We start from the raw sequence: 16,796 nt of genomic DNA on the forward strand, positions 1-16,796 counted from the left end.
AAGTTGCTTCCTTCCTGTTTCATCATACCCTTTGTGACCTTGCCACATTCTCTGCCTTCCCTGCCTTGGCAGAATCTGATTCTTGACTTCAGTAAAACTGCTCAGGGGGCTTGAAAATTAAGGATGGCAGAACTCTTAAAGAAAGGTGCAGAAACTAAGAGCTGTACTCTTAGCAGCCCAGTTAATGCCAGTAAGAGCTGAAGAGTAGTCTAGACTTGCTGGGTGATTCTGGTTGGGAACATAATCATAGAGGGTCCCAAGCTCTGGTGTCTTTCTTATTCATTTACTTCTTCCTGCACAAACTAAAAACTGACTTTCTGGAGTCTTTACAGAAGTCACCTCTTATTTTTGTTCCTTTGTTTGCTGTCAGTAAATCCATTAATGCCTTTTGCCACAGTTTAGCTGACTTAATTCTCTCTTGTTCTGCCTCTTGAAATCCAGAGTTGTGGCTTGAAGGGCAGTATGTTACAGTCAACTCTTAGGATCCACAACCTCCACTCGTCTCTTCTTGGTTGCAAGGCATCAAGATTTACTAGGTATATCAGAGATTACAATGATCATTCATAGATTGGTTCCTTCCAGAAAGTACAGGGAGAGAGTGTGTCTGCAAGAGAGCTGAATGAATGTGTTTTTTGTACCCCCATCGTCACAGTATGTCCGCTTTCCAGATGAATTACAAAGCCTGGAGGTGGGGGTGTGCTGGCTCGTAGAGTCAGCAAGAGGGGCAGGGGAGGTTAGAGGATGAGGTCGGAGAGGTAATGATCATGTGACAGATCATGGAAGGCCTCGTGGGCCGTGTTAGGATTTTGTATTTTATTCTAAGTGAGATGGCAAGTCATTGGAGATTTTTGAGCTGATATGATTTCCAATTAAAAAAATAAATTAGTTTGGCTGCTATGTGGAGAATAGATTGGGTGATGGGGCAAGGGTGGAACAGAGAGACCATTTGGAAGGCTACTGTAGTAATACAGGCTAGAGATGATGAGATGACAAGTGAATTTATTGCCTACTTCCAAGAAAGGTTGGGAGACCTAATTAAGAAAACATCACTAGGACTTCCCTGGTGGCGCAGTAGTTAAGAATCTGCCTGCCGGGCTTCCCTGGTGGCGCAGTGGTTGAGAGTCCGCCTGCCGATGCAGGGGACACGGGTTTGTGCCCCAGTCTGGGAAGATCCCACATGCCGTGGAGCGGCTAGGTCCGTGAGCCATGGCCGCTGAGCCTGCGCATCCGGAGCCTGTGCCCCGCAACGGGAGAGGCCACAACAGTGAGAGGCCCGCGTATCGCAAAAAAAAAAAAAAAAAAGAATCTGCCTGCCAACATAGGGGACACGAGTTCGAGCCCTGGTCCAGGAAGATTCCACATGCCGCGGAGCAGCTAAGCCTGTACGCCACAACTACTGAGCCTGCGCTCTAGAGCCCGCAAGCCACAACTACTGAAGCCTGCGGTCCTGGGGCCCGTGCTCCTCAACAAGAGAAGCCACTGCAATGAGAAGCCCGCACACTGCAACGAAGAGTAGCCCCCGCTCGCCGCAACAAAGACCCAGTGCAGGCAGACATACATACATACATACCTAAATAAATAAATAAGAAAACATTACTAAAGCCCCTCACACAGTCCATTTCACAATATTAGGCCCCAGTATTTGTTAATTCTCTTCCTTTCCTTGGAGTTTGCCCTCAGCTATATTAGGACCATAGGGGAGAGGTTATTAAATAGAGATCAGCATTCACAAGGGAAGGGATGTGAGCAGTACCTCAGTCATTTGACCCTAACAGAAGACTTTTTATTTCTTGAGGCACTGCAGTTGGCACACTGTGTTCATACTGTCATCCCACCCACCAGAGACCTGAAAAGACTGAATCCGTGCCAGAACTCTGGGGCAGCTCCATTCTCATTGAGGCATTCACTCTTCAGTTCTTTCTGCACTTGCTATCTTAGACACAGTTTGAGTAGCCTCTTTTACAAAGTATCTTTTCAGCTACCTGGCCTTTCCAGCTGGAGCTCTCTGATACTCATCGTGACAAGGTAGTTTCACATACTTGAGAGGGCCCTTTAAGGGAAAGAAAGAGGTTTTGTGGTCTTTGTTTAACATTTGAGCTTTCCCCCATTCCTCTTTTGTTGTGATCTAAAGCCTTAATATGCTACCTTGATTTCCGGGGTTTGCAGTATGGGAAAGGAATTTAATGTGTTTTAGTACATTATAGTTGTTTGGGAAAAAGCTTGGTCCTTGGTACACAGGGAGCTTAAATTGTTGACAAGGCTTCCTTCCCTACAGAAGGCTACTTCAGTGTCTGCTTGCTTTGGCTATATACGTCTTGTTGGAAGACTTCACTGATGAAACCATGCCATCTTGATACAATGTCCGGATTGCCTGCCCAAAGAGGGCTGCTGGCAGCCTACCACCTCCTTGATTTACCCGGGGAGCAAAGCAATGTTTTTCTTTTTTTGGGTTCTGGAGGTCTAATTGTGTGAAAGGCAATAACAAGGTGAATCCCTAGAAACATACAAACAGTTTGCTTTAATAGTAGTTAATTTGTCTCTTAGGATGCTTTGCTCCTTCCTCTTTTTAAAAGTAAGTTCAGGTGAAATCCCCTGGCGGTCCAGTAGTTAGGACTCCGCCCTTTCACTGCTGAGGGCTCAGGTTCACTCCCTGGTCAGGGAACTAAGATCCTGCAAGCCACGGGGTGTGGCCAAAAACAAAAACAAAGTAAGTTCAGATTACTGGGGTCATAAGTTGGACTTTGGGTGCCTTTGCAACTCATATACCGTACTGTCTCTGGAAATGTCTGACTGCCCCAGCTGCCGGCCAAGGCTGAGAGTAGACTGAGCTGAGCCCTATGAGGGCGAGCTCTCTTCGGGAACGTTGTTCTGTTTTCAGGGAGAAATCATCTTTTCCTTCACCTCAGTTAGACTGTGCCCTAGCCTTTCTGCTTCTGCCTCAGCTGGGGCACAGATGAAAGCCAGATGCCATTTATCTGGCAGCCACATGGGCTTATCCAAAAGCAGTACGGAGAGGCAGTCTACAGGAAATGCAAATGCCAAACAAGTGCATCTACAGCTTGTGAACATAAAGACCTTCAGTTGTTTGTGTGGATAGGTATATTCTAGTTTTTATTTTCCCCACCCAAGCATCTGTGCTGACTGAAATATTTGAGCCATAGTAATAGTTGAGAGCAAATTGTGCTACAGATAAAGACATAGATATATTTTCAACCAACATGCTACTAATTAAATTGTTTATCTGTCTAAACCTGGACCACTGTTGCTCATATCCGATGTCCCTGGTATCTTCCTTGAGTGAGTTGCCTTGTGTTCCATGACCTTGTTTTTTTGTCATTACAGTGTGAGTGACTGCCTCATGTTGTGTTGATGCTGGTCTGCCATGCTAGCCTGTCTACCAGGGCCAGGTGACCTGTCCTTTCAGCTTCTTTCTCACACGCAGATGAACACTGGACTTCAGAAATGTAAGTAATCTGGATCCCAGGGAAGGATGTGATCCTTTATTTTTTCCCTACATTTGAGCTATACCAGAGGCACATTTGGGGTACACTGACCATGAATTTTGGTACCTCCAAGATATTCTTCAGCACAGACAGCAAGAAAGCAGCTGCAGGGGCCTCCCTGGTGGCGCAGTGGTTAAGAGTCCGCCTGCCGATGCAGGGGATACGGGTTCGTGCCCCGGTCTGGGAGGATCCCATATGCCGCGGAGCGGCTGGGCCCGTGAGCCATGGCCGCTGGGCCTGCGCATCCGGAGCCTGTGCTCCGCAACGGGAGAGGCCACAACAGTGAGAGGCCCGCATACCGCAAAAAGAAAAAAAAAAAAAAAAAGAAAGCAGCTGCAAAACTTGTCAACAATGTGAGACACTTCTCTGATCAGAGAGATCCTCTTTTTTTTTTAAATTAATTAATTTAGTTAGTTATTCTGTTTATTTGGCTGGGTCGGGTCTTCATTGCAGCACACAGGATCTTTGTTGCGACGCGCGGGCTCAGTAGTTGCAGCGCGCGGGCTCCAGAGCACGCAGGCTTAGTTGCCTTGCGGCATTTGGAATCTTAGTTCCCCCAACCAGGGATCAAACCTGTGTCCCCTGCATTGGAAGGCGGATTCTTAACCACTGGACCACTGGGGAAGTCCTGAGAAATCCTCTTAAATACTAGAATTCCCCAGTGTGTATCATCTTAATTTTAATTGTTGTTGATAGCTATCTGTTAAGCAATAAGGCTATCAGGAGTTTTACAGGATATATATATCAAAGAAGTGTTTCAATTTGAACCCCCATGAGGAATTGAATGAAAACTCACAGTCCAGATTACTTACTGTATCTCTGAAACAAACTGTATCCACTGTTCTGTTGTTTTGAGCTCTCTGAGCACTCTCTGCCATGGAAATAGACAGTTCCCTTTGGCTTTGCTGTCTGCCTTCTGAGATGTGGCCCTCAGTTCACAGCAAGTAAAGAAGCTTTCGCCTCCAGAATGGATAGGAAGGTAGCTTGCTCAGTCTCTCTGGGCGTGTTCCTGTTAATATACTTGCTATAAGACGGAGTTTTTGAGAACTGTTAGATTCCTGTCTTACATTGGCTGGAATTGGGGCTTTATACTTTGTATTTTCCCAGATTCCTACCTTCTATCCCTGTACTACATCATGTGCAAGGAAAAGAGTCTATTCCTGGCTTATTACCATGTACGGCATCTTCAAGTGTAAAAATGGCCCTAAATTTGGAATAGACTTTCCTTTCAGAGTAAAAAGGGAAAATCAATGAGGCATCTAGGCTTACCCTTTAATAGAAAAGGAGCTTCAGCACCTTACCTGAATCCTTTATGAGAGATGTTGGCAAAATTTTTCTGTCAAATAGCAAATATTTTAGGCTTTGTGGATCATCCCATATGGTCTCTGTTACATGTACTCACCTCTGCTGTCGTAGGGCACAGGCAACCATAGACAGTATGTAAACAAACGAGTGTGGCTATGCTCCAGTAAAACTTTCTACAAAAGCACAGCAGCTGGGTTTTGGCTTGCAGGCTGTAGTTTGCCGCCGCCTGCTCTGTGAGATCATCTTCAGAAGTTAAAAATGGTCTGGCCTCTTGACTTCCTTTCTTTGAGGGAGAGTAAGACTCAGAGCCTGGCTAGTTCTAGAATTTGGCGAGTGAATCCAACTTGCGTAACGACAAAGCTGAAGGTGACAGTCTTCCTTCTGCAGCTGCTTGACACAATAGGCCAGCTCTGCTGTCCCAGCTCTTCCCCGGCTTTTCTTACTAAATGATAATTGGGTGAGAAAGTTGTCTGGGCTCCTTGGCCACCCAAATCTGCATGCTCACTGCATTGTGACTGGTTCCAGACTTCCAGGCACACAACTGGGGAGGGAATGTGCTCGGAAGCACGCAATAAGGTAACAAAGAGCAGCTCACTGTTCTAGGTCCCTTAGCATACGCTGACAGCTTCACCCAGAGACGCGCTATCAAGGGCTGGACCATTTGGGAAGAAAGGCAAATTGGCAGCTTTATCTTAGTTGCTGACTTTGGACCTTCACGCCCTTCTACCCAAAGCAGTCCCCAAGTAGCCTCTGCCAACCACTGTCCCAAATCTCTATTCAAGAATTGAGGTATCCTTTTTCCCTGGTTTCAGGCTTCCCTGTCCGTTTAGGGGACAGTGTATTTGAATCCCTTTGACTCTCTTGTTGCTCTCCTTAACACCTAAACTTTCGCAGAGGAGAAAACCCAGTGGTGTTTTTTTTTTGTTTTTTTTTTTTTTTTTTGCGGTATGCGGGCCTCTCACTGTTGTGGCCTCTCCGATTGCGGAGCACAGGCTCCGGACGCGCAGACTCAGCGGCCATGGCTCACGGGCCCAGCCTCTCCGTGGCATGTGGAATCTTCCCGGACTGGGGCACGAACCCGTGTCCCCTGCATCGGCAGGCCGACTCTCAACCACTGCGCCACCAGGGAAGCCCCCCAGTGGTGTTTTTAAGCCCACTTACTTTCTTCTTTCCTCTCCCAAAATGTGTAAGAAAAAAAAAAAAATCCTGGGACTTTCCTGGCCATCTGTGCTTCCAACTGCAGGGGGCGTGGGTTCGATCCCTGGTTGGGGAACTAAGATCCTGCAGGCCACACAGTGCCGCCAAAAATTTTAAAAAGAAGAAAATCCTGTGTTGTGACTTAGCTCTTCGCATTAAGCATTTACCATTAAGGTGAGATAAGCTGTCTTATAAGCTGTCTCCTTTGGAAACCAGCAGCCAAGGAGCTGCTCAGAGCCCAGGCCTATCAGCTGTAGAGACCTTAAAACCAGTTTTGTAACTGCTATTCAGCCTTTCCCTGCCCCCATCCTAGGGAGGGTCTTAAAAGTTGCTCAAAACACAGAACTCCGTATCTGGTGAGGGGATGGGGTACTGATATTTATAGCTTAATATACTTTTTTTTTTTTAATTGTTAACATCTTTATTGGGGTATAATTGCTTTACAGTGGTGTGTTAGTTTCTGCTGTATAACAAGGTGAATCAGCTATACAAATACATATATCCCCATATCCCCTCCCTCTTGCGTCTCCCTCCCACCCTCCCTATCCCACCCCTCTAGGTGGTCACAAAGCACCAAGCTGATCTCCTTGTGCTATGCAGTTGCTTCCCACTAGCTATCTATTTTACATTTGGTAGTGTATATATGTCCATGCCACTCTCTCACTTTGTGCCAGCTTACCCTTCCCCCTCCCCATATCCTCAAGTCCATTCTGTATGTTTACATCTTTATTCCTGTCCTGCCCCTAGGTTCATCAGAACCTTTTTTTTTTTTTAAGATTCCATATATATGTGTTAGCATACGGTACTTGTTTTTCTCTTTCTGACTTACTACTCTGTATGACAGACTCTAGGTCCATCCACCTCACTACAAATAACTCAGTTTCATTTCTTTTTCTGGCTGAGTAATATTCCATTGTATATATGTGCCGCATCTTCTTTATCCATTCACCTGTTGATGGACATTTAGGTGGCTTCCGTGTCCTGGCTATTGTAAATAGAGCTGCAATGAACATTGTGGTACATGACTCTTTTTGAATTATGGTTTTCTCAGGGTATATGCCAGTAGTGGGATTGCTGGGTCATATGGTAGTTCTATTCATAGTTTTTTAAGGAACCTCCATACTGTTCTCCATAGTGGCTGAATCAATTTACATTCCCATCAACAGTGCAAGAGTGTGTAGCTTAATATACTTTATATATTTTCAGAGTCAGCTCAAGGCGGGGGAGATGGGTCTGGGGTCAGGAGAGGGCATACGTGGCTTCTTGGCCCAGCACTGTCAGTCACCTGGCTAATCACTTCTCCTCAGGCTTGAGCTGCCTTATGTACAGAATCACAGGATTGTTCCCTTCAAATGCCAACATTTTCTCTTCTCCCCTTCCTCTTCTACATGTATAGGAGGATGTGATGCATTTTCCAACCTAGAAGTATAATTTGCCAAAGTTCAGGCTGGATTAAAGGACATCTTGCCTCTGGGTGGGTCCTGCACTTGGTAGAAGACCACAGTTGTGGTTAGGTGGATGCCCTCCTAGAACTTTTCTCGATTGTTATTCCATAATGTCACTTGCTTTGAGAGACCTCAGCCATTTTGGAACTCTGTACTTGCGAAGTCTATTTTCTTCTGACCCATCTTCTCCCAATTCCCCAGAAAATGTGTTTTTGAACGTTTTTTTCTTCATTAACCCCAAGCCTCTGCTCCTGTTTTTCCAGCTCACAGTCAGGTATGTAGATAGGGTGGCCTGGTAAATATTTCTGGGTAGAGTGGTTGAAATGACCAAAGATCCCTGGTCGTCAGATCATCTTTTAGACCTCTTTCATTGTAGAGTTTTGGGGCCTAGGGCAAGTATCGCAATTAATTTTTTACTACTTCTCTGTATGCTTACCTGCCCCTTAGTGGAAAGACCTGGAAATGGTGAATTGGCCCAGTGACTGGATAAACTACAGAGAAATATCAGAAACATTAGCTAACATTTGTTGAGTGCTTACCATATGCCAGGCACTATCTTGAATATTTGTATGTATGTTCTCATTCATTCCCCAGTAATTCCATATGGGAGACTCTCTTATCTTTCTTTTCAGGATGAGAGTGTTTGTCAATGTCACGTTACTATTCAGTGACTGGGCTAGAACTCACACTTGGGTCAGACTCCAAAGCCTGTATTTGACACACACTGCCTGTGTCTCTCCACAGGTTAGAGGTTCCTGCTGCAATAAGCCACCCATGTCTTTTGATCTACAAAACAGAAGGATAAACAGGGAGGTCCTTGCAGGGAAGCCTGGATTCAGGGAGATCCCCCCAGTTCCTGGAATAGACAACAGCGCTTTCTCTACTACATGTAATGCTCAGACTCAAGCCCAGGAGGTACTGCAGTTAGGGCTTCCATGGTCCCGTCTGTGGGCAGACTCAGCCAAACCTGCTATCCTTGAATAATAACTATTGACAGTCATAGTTCCTGTTCACAGAGCATTTCCCATTCATTGGATCTCTTGAGCTTAGTAATTCTGTGAGGTGGGACAGCAGGTATCATCCCTGTTTATAAATGAGGAATGACTGAGAGAGAGACTGAGTAGTCAGATAATAAAGCCAGTGCTCGAATCTGGATCTCTTTTTTCCTAACCACAGAGTCTCTGTTCTCTACACTGCCTTATGTCTCAATGACACCATTGGTACCAGATATTTAAATAAGTTGCTTACAAAGTTGTAGTATCTGTGTTAGCTGTGCATTTAGAGGAAGATGATGCAGAAGAAAGAAAGTCTTCAGGGTGCCTCTGTGGGGACTGAGATAGAGTACTGAGGAAAACTTGGCTCTTTTTTCAGGGTTGGGCTGAAATCTGGTACATGAGGTGGGTGGTGTTGCATTCCCAGAATGTGGCCTCTTTCTTGTCCAGTATGCTCATCTCATCCTTGAGATTCTTCCTTAACATACTGTAGCCTGTGTCCACCCTTCCCGCCCCTCACCTCACCTCATCACCACTGTCAGCATCAGTGGACGCAGGACAGAGAGAACTAATCGGTGTGGTGTCCCACTCCATACTTCTGACTGGGGCCCAGCCATCAGTACCTCTGCCTCTGCTAGAAAAAACCAGCCTTGGAGTTGATGTTGACTTGGAGCAAAGGAGCTCTATTATTCAGCAAGCCGCTGTACCAGTCTCTCTTCCCTGACCTTCAGAGAGAGAAGCCCATCAGCATGGAGGAAAGCTCTTCCAACATGGAGGAGCGGACCTTCCTTTCCTGTCCGAACTGAAACCCAGCAGCTTCAGACTCCCATTATTCAGCCGAGTCCCAGTTGTTCAGTCAGACAAGTACACTTACCAAGCACTTACTACACGTTTGCTCTGGGTAAGGAAGACACTGAGCTAGGAATGTCACGTTTTTGATCAGTCACACAAGAGTACAGTGGCTGACCAGGGCAGCTTCTAATGGAATTCTGGTGCCTTGAGTTTAGGAAGACCTGTCAGTGATCCCAGACTTCTTGGCTGTCTTCTTGTCCAGGAGAATGTAAAACCGGTCAGAAAACGGCCCCACTTTGTAGAGTCTGAAGCCTATTAAGGGTCAGTGGCTTATAAGAAGCCGCAGAACTCTGTTCTCCAGGCTTTGACCTCCTTGCCAGCTAGTGCTACCTAGTGGGTGGGAGACTTCCAGGCCTCTCTGCCTCCCTCTGCTTCCAGCCTTCAGTTGTCACTGTCACATTCATCCTTCTAAATCAGTCCTTCAAATCAGCCATCTTACAAACATTTCGTTTATGAATGGAGCAACTATTCTGTACTCAGTAAATAAAGCAGAGCCTTAAATATGTGGGAGTGCCTACTAAGTTCAAGGCGTTGTGCCTGTGTTTGAAAGCACAAACCTTTTCCTTTCTGTACCCTTTTTGCTAAGTTCTACCTCGTTGAGCATGGGTCCGGATCTCTCTGCCTCTTCTGGACTTGAGCTTTCTTTTCTTGCTTCCAAGAGCAGCAGTTTCTAAGCAGTTGCTGCCAGCCAACCGGCAATGTCACCTAACGCAGGCAGCTGTGCCCTTTTCCTGCTAGCACACTCACTAGACTACTTCTGTTCCAGTTGATGCCCAGCGACATGACTTTGAATGGGGTCTCCTCTGGGCCAAGCCAGCTGAGGCCACAAGCCAGGCATTTGGCCAGCTCAGTCCTTGGTCTGCCCTGGCTGCCCCCTAGAAGGGGAGGAAGTAGGGAGGGAACCAGCTAGCTGAGCCAAGGCTCCCAGCCAGTCCCCCTTTTTTTTCCTGCTCTGGGCAGTCTGTGTACTTACTCAGCAAGCCTTTATTAAGCACCTTCTGTGTATACTCAGGGGAGACCCTCCCCAGAGAGAGGGAGAAGGGAGCAGAGACCCCTTGCCAGCAGCCTGGCATCCTTAAAGAGCTCTTGTTCTCAGACCTTTTCCTTTTTGATGGAAGCACGACATCCGCTGGAGCCCCCTGACGGGAGGCAACTGGAGATGGGAACAAAGAGACCATTAGCATTAACGCGGCCCATTGAGCGGCGTTTCCGCAGTCTCCAAAGAAGGCAGGTTTTTCCTCTTTCATTTTGGAAAGTGACAGCTCACAAGGGCAGAATACAGACTACTTTTGGCTCCCGGGACTTAGAGACCCTCCGAGTCCTTTCTCCTCAGTTCCCTCCCTGCTGCCCTGTTATTATGGTCACCCCCACAGGAAATAAATAAAGCCTTTTGATCTTCACCCAGTCAGGCTCAGAGTAAGCTGTAAACAAAAGTGAACTTGTGACTTGGGGATGGGGAAGGGATGTTGGCAGCTTCCTCCTCTGCCCCTGAGAAAGCAGCATCCTGTCTGCTGCGCCAGGATGCCCACCCAGTCGGCACGGTGCGCCAGCTGCCAAGGCAGAAAGTTGATGCCTCACTGGCAACTGCAGACTGTAGAGGAGTCGTTCTGGGTACCCTCTTCCTCAGGGTGTCATGGGACAGGGACTGTGTGGCCCTGACAAACAGCTCTGCTTAGAACCTTCAACCCCCAGGCCAGGACGGGCTGGTAGGAACTTGGAGAGAATTCCATGTGAGAATTGGCCAAGTTCTGGCTCTCTGAGATATGAGACTTTTGCAAGTTGCTCTGCTCTTCTGATCTTTAGTGACCTCACTTGTAAAGTGGGAATACCATGATAGTACCTGCCTCCTAAAGCAGTAGCAAAGATTCGTTGAGATAGCCTGTCACTCAGCACAAGACCTGGTCCATTAGAAGTAAATGTGAGCACTGCTTGTTTTTGTGGGGGCTGAGGCTGGGTCTCAGTGGAAGACTAGAGATGACAGCCTAGTTCGCCTTGCCCCTCAGGCCCTCAAATGGGAAATCTAGAAGGGCTGGTTGGCTTGGCACTGATGAGCTCCGTCTCCTTCTTTGCTCTCCTTCCCCTTCTCTCTCTAGGGGACACTACACAGAAAATGAGAACTGCTCACTATCCTACCCCAGCCGAATTGGACGCGTATGCTAAGAAGGTCGCAAACAACCCACTGACTATAAAAATCTTCCCCAACAGTGTGAAGGTTCCCCAGCGGAAACACGTTCGTCGTACTGTGAACGGCCTCGACACATCAGCCCAGCGCTACAGCCCCTACCCGACTCAGGCTGCCACCAAGGCAGGCCTGCTTGCCATTGTCAAAGTGCCAGCCAAAAGCATACTCAAGGACTTTGACGGCACCCGAGCCCGGTTGCTCCCTGAGGCCATCATGAACCCCCCAGTGGCGCCCTATGCTACTGTGGCACCCAGCACTTTAGCCCACCCCCAGGCCCAGGCTCTGGCCCGCCAGCAGGCCCTGCAGCACGCACAGACCCTGGCCCATGCCCCTCCCCAGACGCTGCAGCACCCTCAGGGTATCCCGCCACCCCCGGCGCTGTCCCACCCTCAGAGCCTCCAGCAGCCTCAGGGCCTGGGCCCCCCTCAGCCTATGGCCCCAACCCAGGGCTTGGTCCACCCTCAGGCCCTGTCTCACCAGGGTCTCCAGCACCTCCCCACTCCCTTGCTGCACGGAGGCCGGAAGATGCCAGACTCAGACGCCCCCCCGAATGTGACCGTGTCTACCTCAACTATCCCCCTTTCCATGGCGGCCACCCTGCAGCACAGCCAGCCCCCGGACCTGAGCAGCATCGTGCACCAGATCAGCCAGTTTTGCCAGACGAGGGCAGGCATCAGCACTACCTCAGTGTGTGAGGGCCAGATCGCCAACCCCAGCCCCATTAGCCGCAGTCTGCTCATCAATGCAAGCACTCGGGTGTCGACCCACGGCGTCCCCACACCAATGCCTTCATGTGTGGTCAATCCCATGGAGCACACCCACACGGCCGCAGCCGCATTGCCCGCTGCAGGCCCTGTCAACCTGCCCACGGGCATCTCTCGAGCCCCCACTGGCTACCCTAGCGACCTCAAGCCAGTCGCCTGGAACCAGCACCAGCTGGCCCACTTACAGCAGATGTGCAGTGAGGCCGGCGGGACGCCGGCCCCTGGCCTGACAGGCAAGCACGCGGCAGGACGCGAGTTGGCGGGGCCTGGCTTCGTGGGCAAGGCCCCCGCCTACCCGCAGGAACTCTGCATGGCGCAGGCCTTCCATCTGAAGCCACCCCTGGAGAAGCCAACCCCGTCCCCACCAGTCAACGGCCTGGCAGCCCCACTGGCCTACCCTAATGGTCACTACTTCCAGCCCCTGTGGAACAACATCCTGCCCACTCCCAATAGCGACAGCTCGGGGTCTCAGGACCTCGCCATGCCGTTCCACAGTGGGCAGCCTGCAGGCGCACCCCTCGACTGTGCGGCGGCGGCGGCTGGGGCCCACTACCGGGCAGGGACCGGGGGCGGTCCGGTGGCAAGCCAGAACAGCCTGGTGCAGACAGTGGATTACCTAAGCGGGGATTTCCCGCAGGCCTGCTTCCGAGACCAGAGCCTGGCCATGCTGAGCAAGGCCCACCGAGCCCCTGGCAGCCGAGCCCCTGATCCCACAGATAGTCGAAATCTTCATATTCAGCACCCTGGGTATAGATAGGTAGCCCTGGTGCCCTCCACAAGCTACACATCATACGTCACCCTCCTAGGTTTAGTCTTACTTTTGAGTAATTGGATAGTTTCAAAGTTTCAGTGCTCCAACGTGATCATTCTTAGATGTCTAAGAAAGGGAGTTTAGTGGGATCTGATTGAGGACAGAGGGGGATCCTCTTTGCTCTCATCTTCCCCTCTACCAGCCCCAGCAACTTTTGGGTTTATGTTGGGGCCTCATCCCAACTTCAGGCTTTTCTCTCCAATGCCTGCCTATCAGTGCAGTTTTCCCCCCCACCCGCCCTTGGCCATTTCCCACCAGCCCCCTTTTGTCTATTCCTGCACCTCTCACTGTTTCTCTTTGGACTGAGGCGTGGGCTAAGGGAAGGGCCCCTTAGGTCAGGTAGCTGTCGGTGCCCAGCCACCTAAGCTAGGTCTCTCCCTGTCTGTCTCTCTGGGGCTAGGAAGCCAGACCTCCCAAGTGCTCTGAAAGCCAATTCCTTGTTTACCCAAAGACCTCAAATCAAAACTGACCCAGTCTGCATCTCCTCCCAGCCCTTCTCCTTTCCTCAAGGCTTTGTTTTACATCTGCATTGATCCCAAAGCCACTGCACTTGTCCTTGCCACACTCAAGGGCATCCTGCACGCACGTGGCCATAGCCTTGAGACCGAGGGGAAAAACTGTGTTTGGATTGATACCTTGGTTCCTGACTCCCTTTCCCTGCCTAGAGAAATGCCGAGACCATCCAGCGTACCCAAGACCTTCCTGTCTCACTGCTCTCTCCTAAGTCATCTGCTGCCCTCATCCCCCACCCCCCCTCAAAAAAAACGCAAAACAAAACAAAAAAGTCTTTCTTGAGGGATTAGGTAGTAGGTATGGGATGATCACATTGGAGTTTGGATTTAAAAACACTGAAAAAAAAAAGTGCATTTGGTTCTCTCTACACTGGCTAAGAATATTGCTCTACGCTGTAAGTTTTAAACGTCCTGTTTCTGTATGAATGTAGTGTGGGTTTGAGTAGCAATGTGTGTGAGCGGCCCCACAGGTGCATTCACTGTCTAATCACCTTTCGCAGCCCCTCAGTTTAACGAAGAAAACACAAAGCCTTAAGCTCTTTGAATTCTCCTTTACCAAATGAGCATGGTTCTGACAGCTGGAGAGGGGCCTCCCTTGGAAACAGCCCCTTCTGCCCCTCGCCCTTTCTTCACCCACTCCATGCTCCAGGTCTCATTCCCAGGTGACAATTAGTTGGCTAGAAATTTAAAACTTTTCTGTAACTTTAAACTTAGATTATGTTTTGTTGTAATGTTTTGCACCCTTCTGTTAAAGATGCATAGTTGGGCTTTTTTTTTTTTTTTTTAAACCAAATAAGCCCCACCCTTTCCTCTTGTCTCTGGGGAATGTGAGCTGATGTTCTTATTTAAGATTTGGGGTTTTGTTTACTATACTATCCACTGTTCTTTAGCCAGAAATTCTCTAGTGATCTGAAGCAATGTGACTGAAGACCAGTTTTTAAAATTGTGTGTTGGCAAGTTGCCTTATATTTAAAAAGAGAAAAAAAAAGGAAAAAAATGCCTGATTGTGTTATGCCAAATGATAGCAACATGAAGTCCTAACTCATTGTTCCCAATGGTTTTTTCCTGCCGTCTGTGAACACTGGCACCTCCCTGTCCTGAGCCCCCAGGAGCACCTGCAGCTTCTGGTGCGATGCCTTCTCCCTGTGTGTTGGCCACCATCTCACCCAGGGGCCCCTTCCAGTTCTCGCTTCTCTGAGTTAAATTCTCTGAATGAACACCATTGTCTCCCCTTATCCCTTGCTTGATCTCCAAACCAGATATTTTTGCTGTAATTTTTTCCAATGCCTCTCCCCAAAAGGTGAGCTGCCATTTTAGGAAATTGGACCAGACACCAACTTGGGGACTTAAAATCAAACCTCAAACCCATCTCTTCCTGTGTAGGGGTGCAAGCCTCTGAAGCTCTCACTCCCACCCCTAGTCTGCATGGAAAATGTACTGTGACCCCCCTGTCCCCCATCTACCCTCTCCTTTGGTGTGAGATGTTTCCTAGTTCACCCTGAGCCCCTCTCCCCCTCTGCCAGCCAACCCCCAACCAGCAATAAGGGTCCAAGCCAGGGCCTCCTATCCACACCCCCTGCCTCCATTCCACACTGCCCCTAGAAAATACCCGGATCCCCACGCCGCCCACATACTGTAGCAGTCATTCTCCATCTCCCTCATCTTCTCACCTGTGGTGGTTTATGGGTGTGATGGGGTTTTTAAGATTATTATAAACCAGTAAAAAGAAAAAACTCACCTTTGATCTTGTCCTATTCGTTTAATGCTGTCAGTGTTTGAGATGATCTTTCTTAACGGTTTTTAATATGTCTTATTAAGGGAAGTAATTTCTCATTTTAAGGGGACTCCTATAGTATTTGTTCCTGTCAGAAGCCCTCCCACTCCATTATCCCAGACCAGGTGTGTTCAGTCAGCCCCTGGAGGGCACCTGGCTAACTGGCCCTCTCCCTAGGCAGGGCTGCAGGGGGCTTGGTGGGATTTGGTTAAGTATGGTTCGCTGCCCCTCACTGGAGGTCCAGTTCAATGTAATGCCACTTTCACTCCAAGGACTATCCGTCACTGAAAAACGGGGACCTGGTTTGCTAATAAGCCAGCTTAAGACTAAACGACCCTTCCCCCCACCCCACAACCTTCTCCCACCTCGAACAGTTTGGAAGCTGAGGACCTCTGGCAGGTGGAAGTAATAGGTGGTGTGATCTGTAGCATGAGAAGTGGCCCTCTTGGTGGTTTGAATCTTCAGGGTTGAGTACTGATGGGAGAACTTTCTTCTGTCTGCAGGGGAAAAAAAATCCAAGAGCTATTTACGTCCCCTCCTCCCTCTCCACTTTCTGCTGCATTTGGGTCTGGGCTAAGATGTGATGGAGGGAAGGAAGGATCCCACAGGTTGTGGGACTCAGTGAGGGTGGAATCAGATGGTTAGGTGGCTCGAGTGGAAAGCACCCTCCTGAGCATGCCCTTTTCTGTGGGGTGCCCTTTTGTGAAGGTGCTTTGTCTCCTTTACTCCTCATCCCATCCCTGTGAAGGAAAGCCCTCTCCTGCCTGTGTCAAATGAGACCTGCAGTCAGCCTAGGGTCACAGGGCTAGACAGAGCAGATGGCTGAGTTGAGCCCAGCTCACGCTCTGAGGCAAAATCTGGCCTGAGTTCCACAAGCAATTATGACTGCCTGCAAAGGCAGTGAATGAGGGCTAGGCCTGGGTATGTGGTCAATCGCAATATCCACTGCAGGCAACTGAAGGCGGCAGCAGCCGCCTTTGTGAACCTACCGCCTGGAATGGTGCAGTGGTACAGTGCTGCCAGCAGAGGGAGCCCAAGCTTGATCCAGGGGGTTCTGGCTTCTCTTGGAAGGCTTCTGCAGAAGAGTGGTTCTACCTGTTGCTGTGTGAAGCCCGTGCTTAGGTGAAGGCATTTCCCCTGCTAGAGCCCATGGTCTTCTCTACCAGCTTCCAGACTTCACAGTACCACGACAGTTTAGATGAAAGAGCCATCTTTACTTTCTCAGCAAGGCAGCCAAGGCTTCATCTCTCCCCAGATCAGTGAATTTGACCTTTTGAAGGCTTTAAGTTGGTTAGTTCCCCGGGCTGGCTGTCTCAGGCTCAGGCCTTTCCTATCACCTTCTGATAAGGGCTCTTTTCACCTGAGTCTCTGGGAAAGTAGTAAAGGCAGGCTACAGCCCTTGAACCTTCTCCATACTAAACAATACTTCCCATACACTGGGTCTTTACGAATCTAGCAG

The 16,796-nt window shown here is 48.9% G+C and overlaps 1 protein-coding gene across 2 annotated transcripts in view; it reads left to right on the forward strand.

Annotated features, from left to right (window-relative positions):
* Positions 1-15,295, forward strand: part of FAM222B (family with sequence similarity 222 member B) — a 67,216-nt gene extending 51,921 nt beyond the window's left edge. For both annotated transcript variants that reach the window (XM_060082430.1, XM_060082431.1), the window contains exons 2-3: positions 3,343-3,464; positions 11,388-15,295. In XM_060082430.1, the coding sequence (XP_059938413.1) occupies positions 3,383-3,464; positions 11,388-12,997 (1,692 nt within the window). In that variant the 5' untranslated portion in view covers positions 3,343-3,382 and the 3' untranslated portion in view covers positions 12,998-15,295. The remainder of the gene's footprint in view (positions 1-3,342; positions 3,465-11,387) is intronic.
* Positions 15,296-16,796: the final 1,501 nt, after the last annotated feature.

The sequence above is a fragment of the Mesoplodon densirostris genome, chromosome 18, assembly GCF_025265405.1.
Source record: "Mesoplodon densirostris isolate mMesDen1 chromosome 18, mMesDen1 primary haplotype, whole genome shotgun sequence".
Lineage (NCBI taxonomy): Eukaryota > Metazoa > Chordata > Mammalia > Artiodactyla > Ziphiidae > Mesoplodon > Mesoplodon densirostris.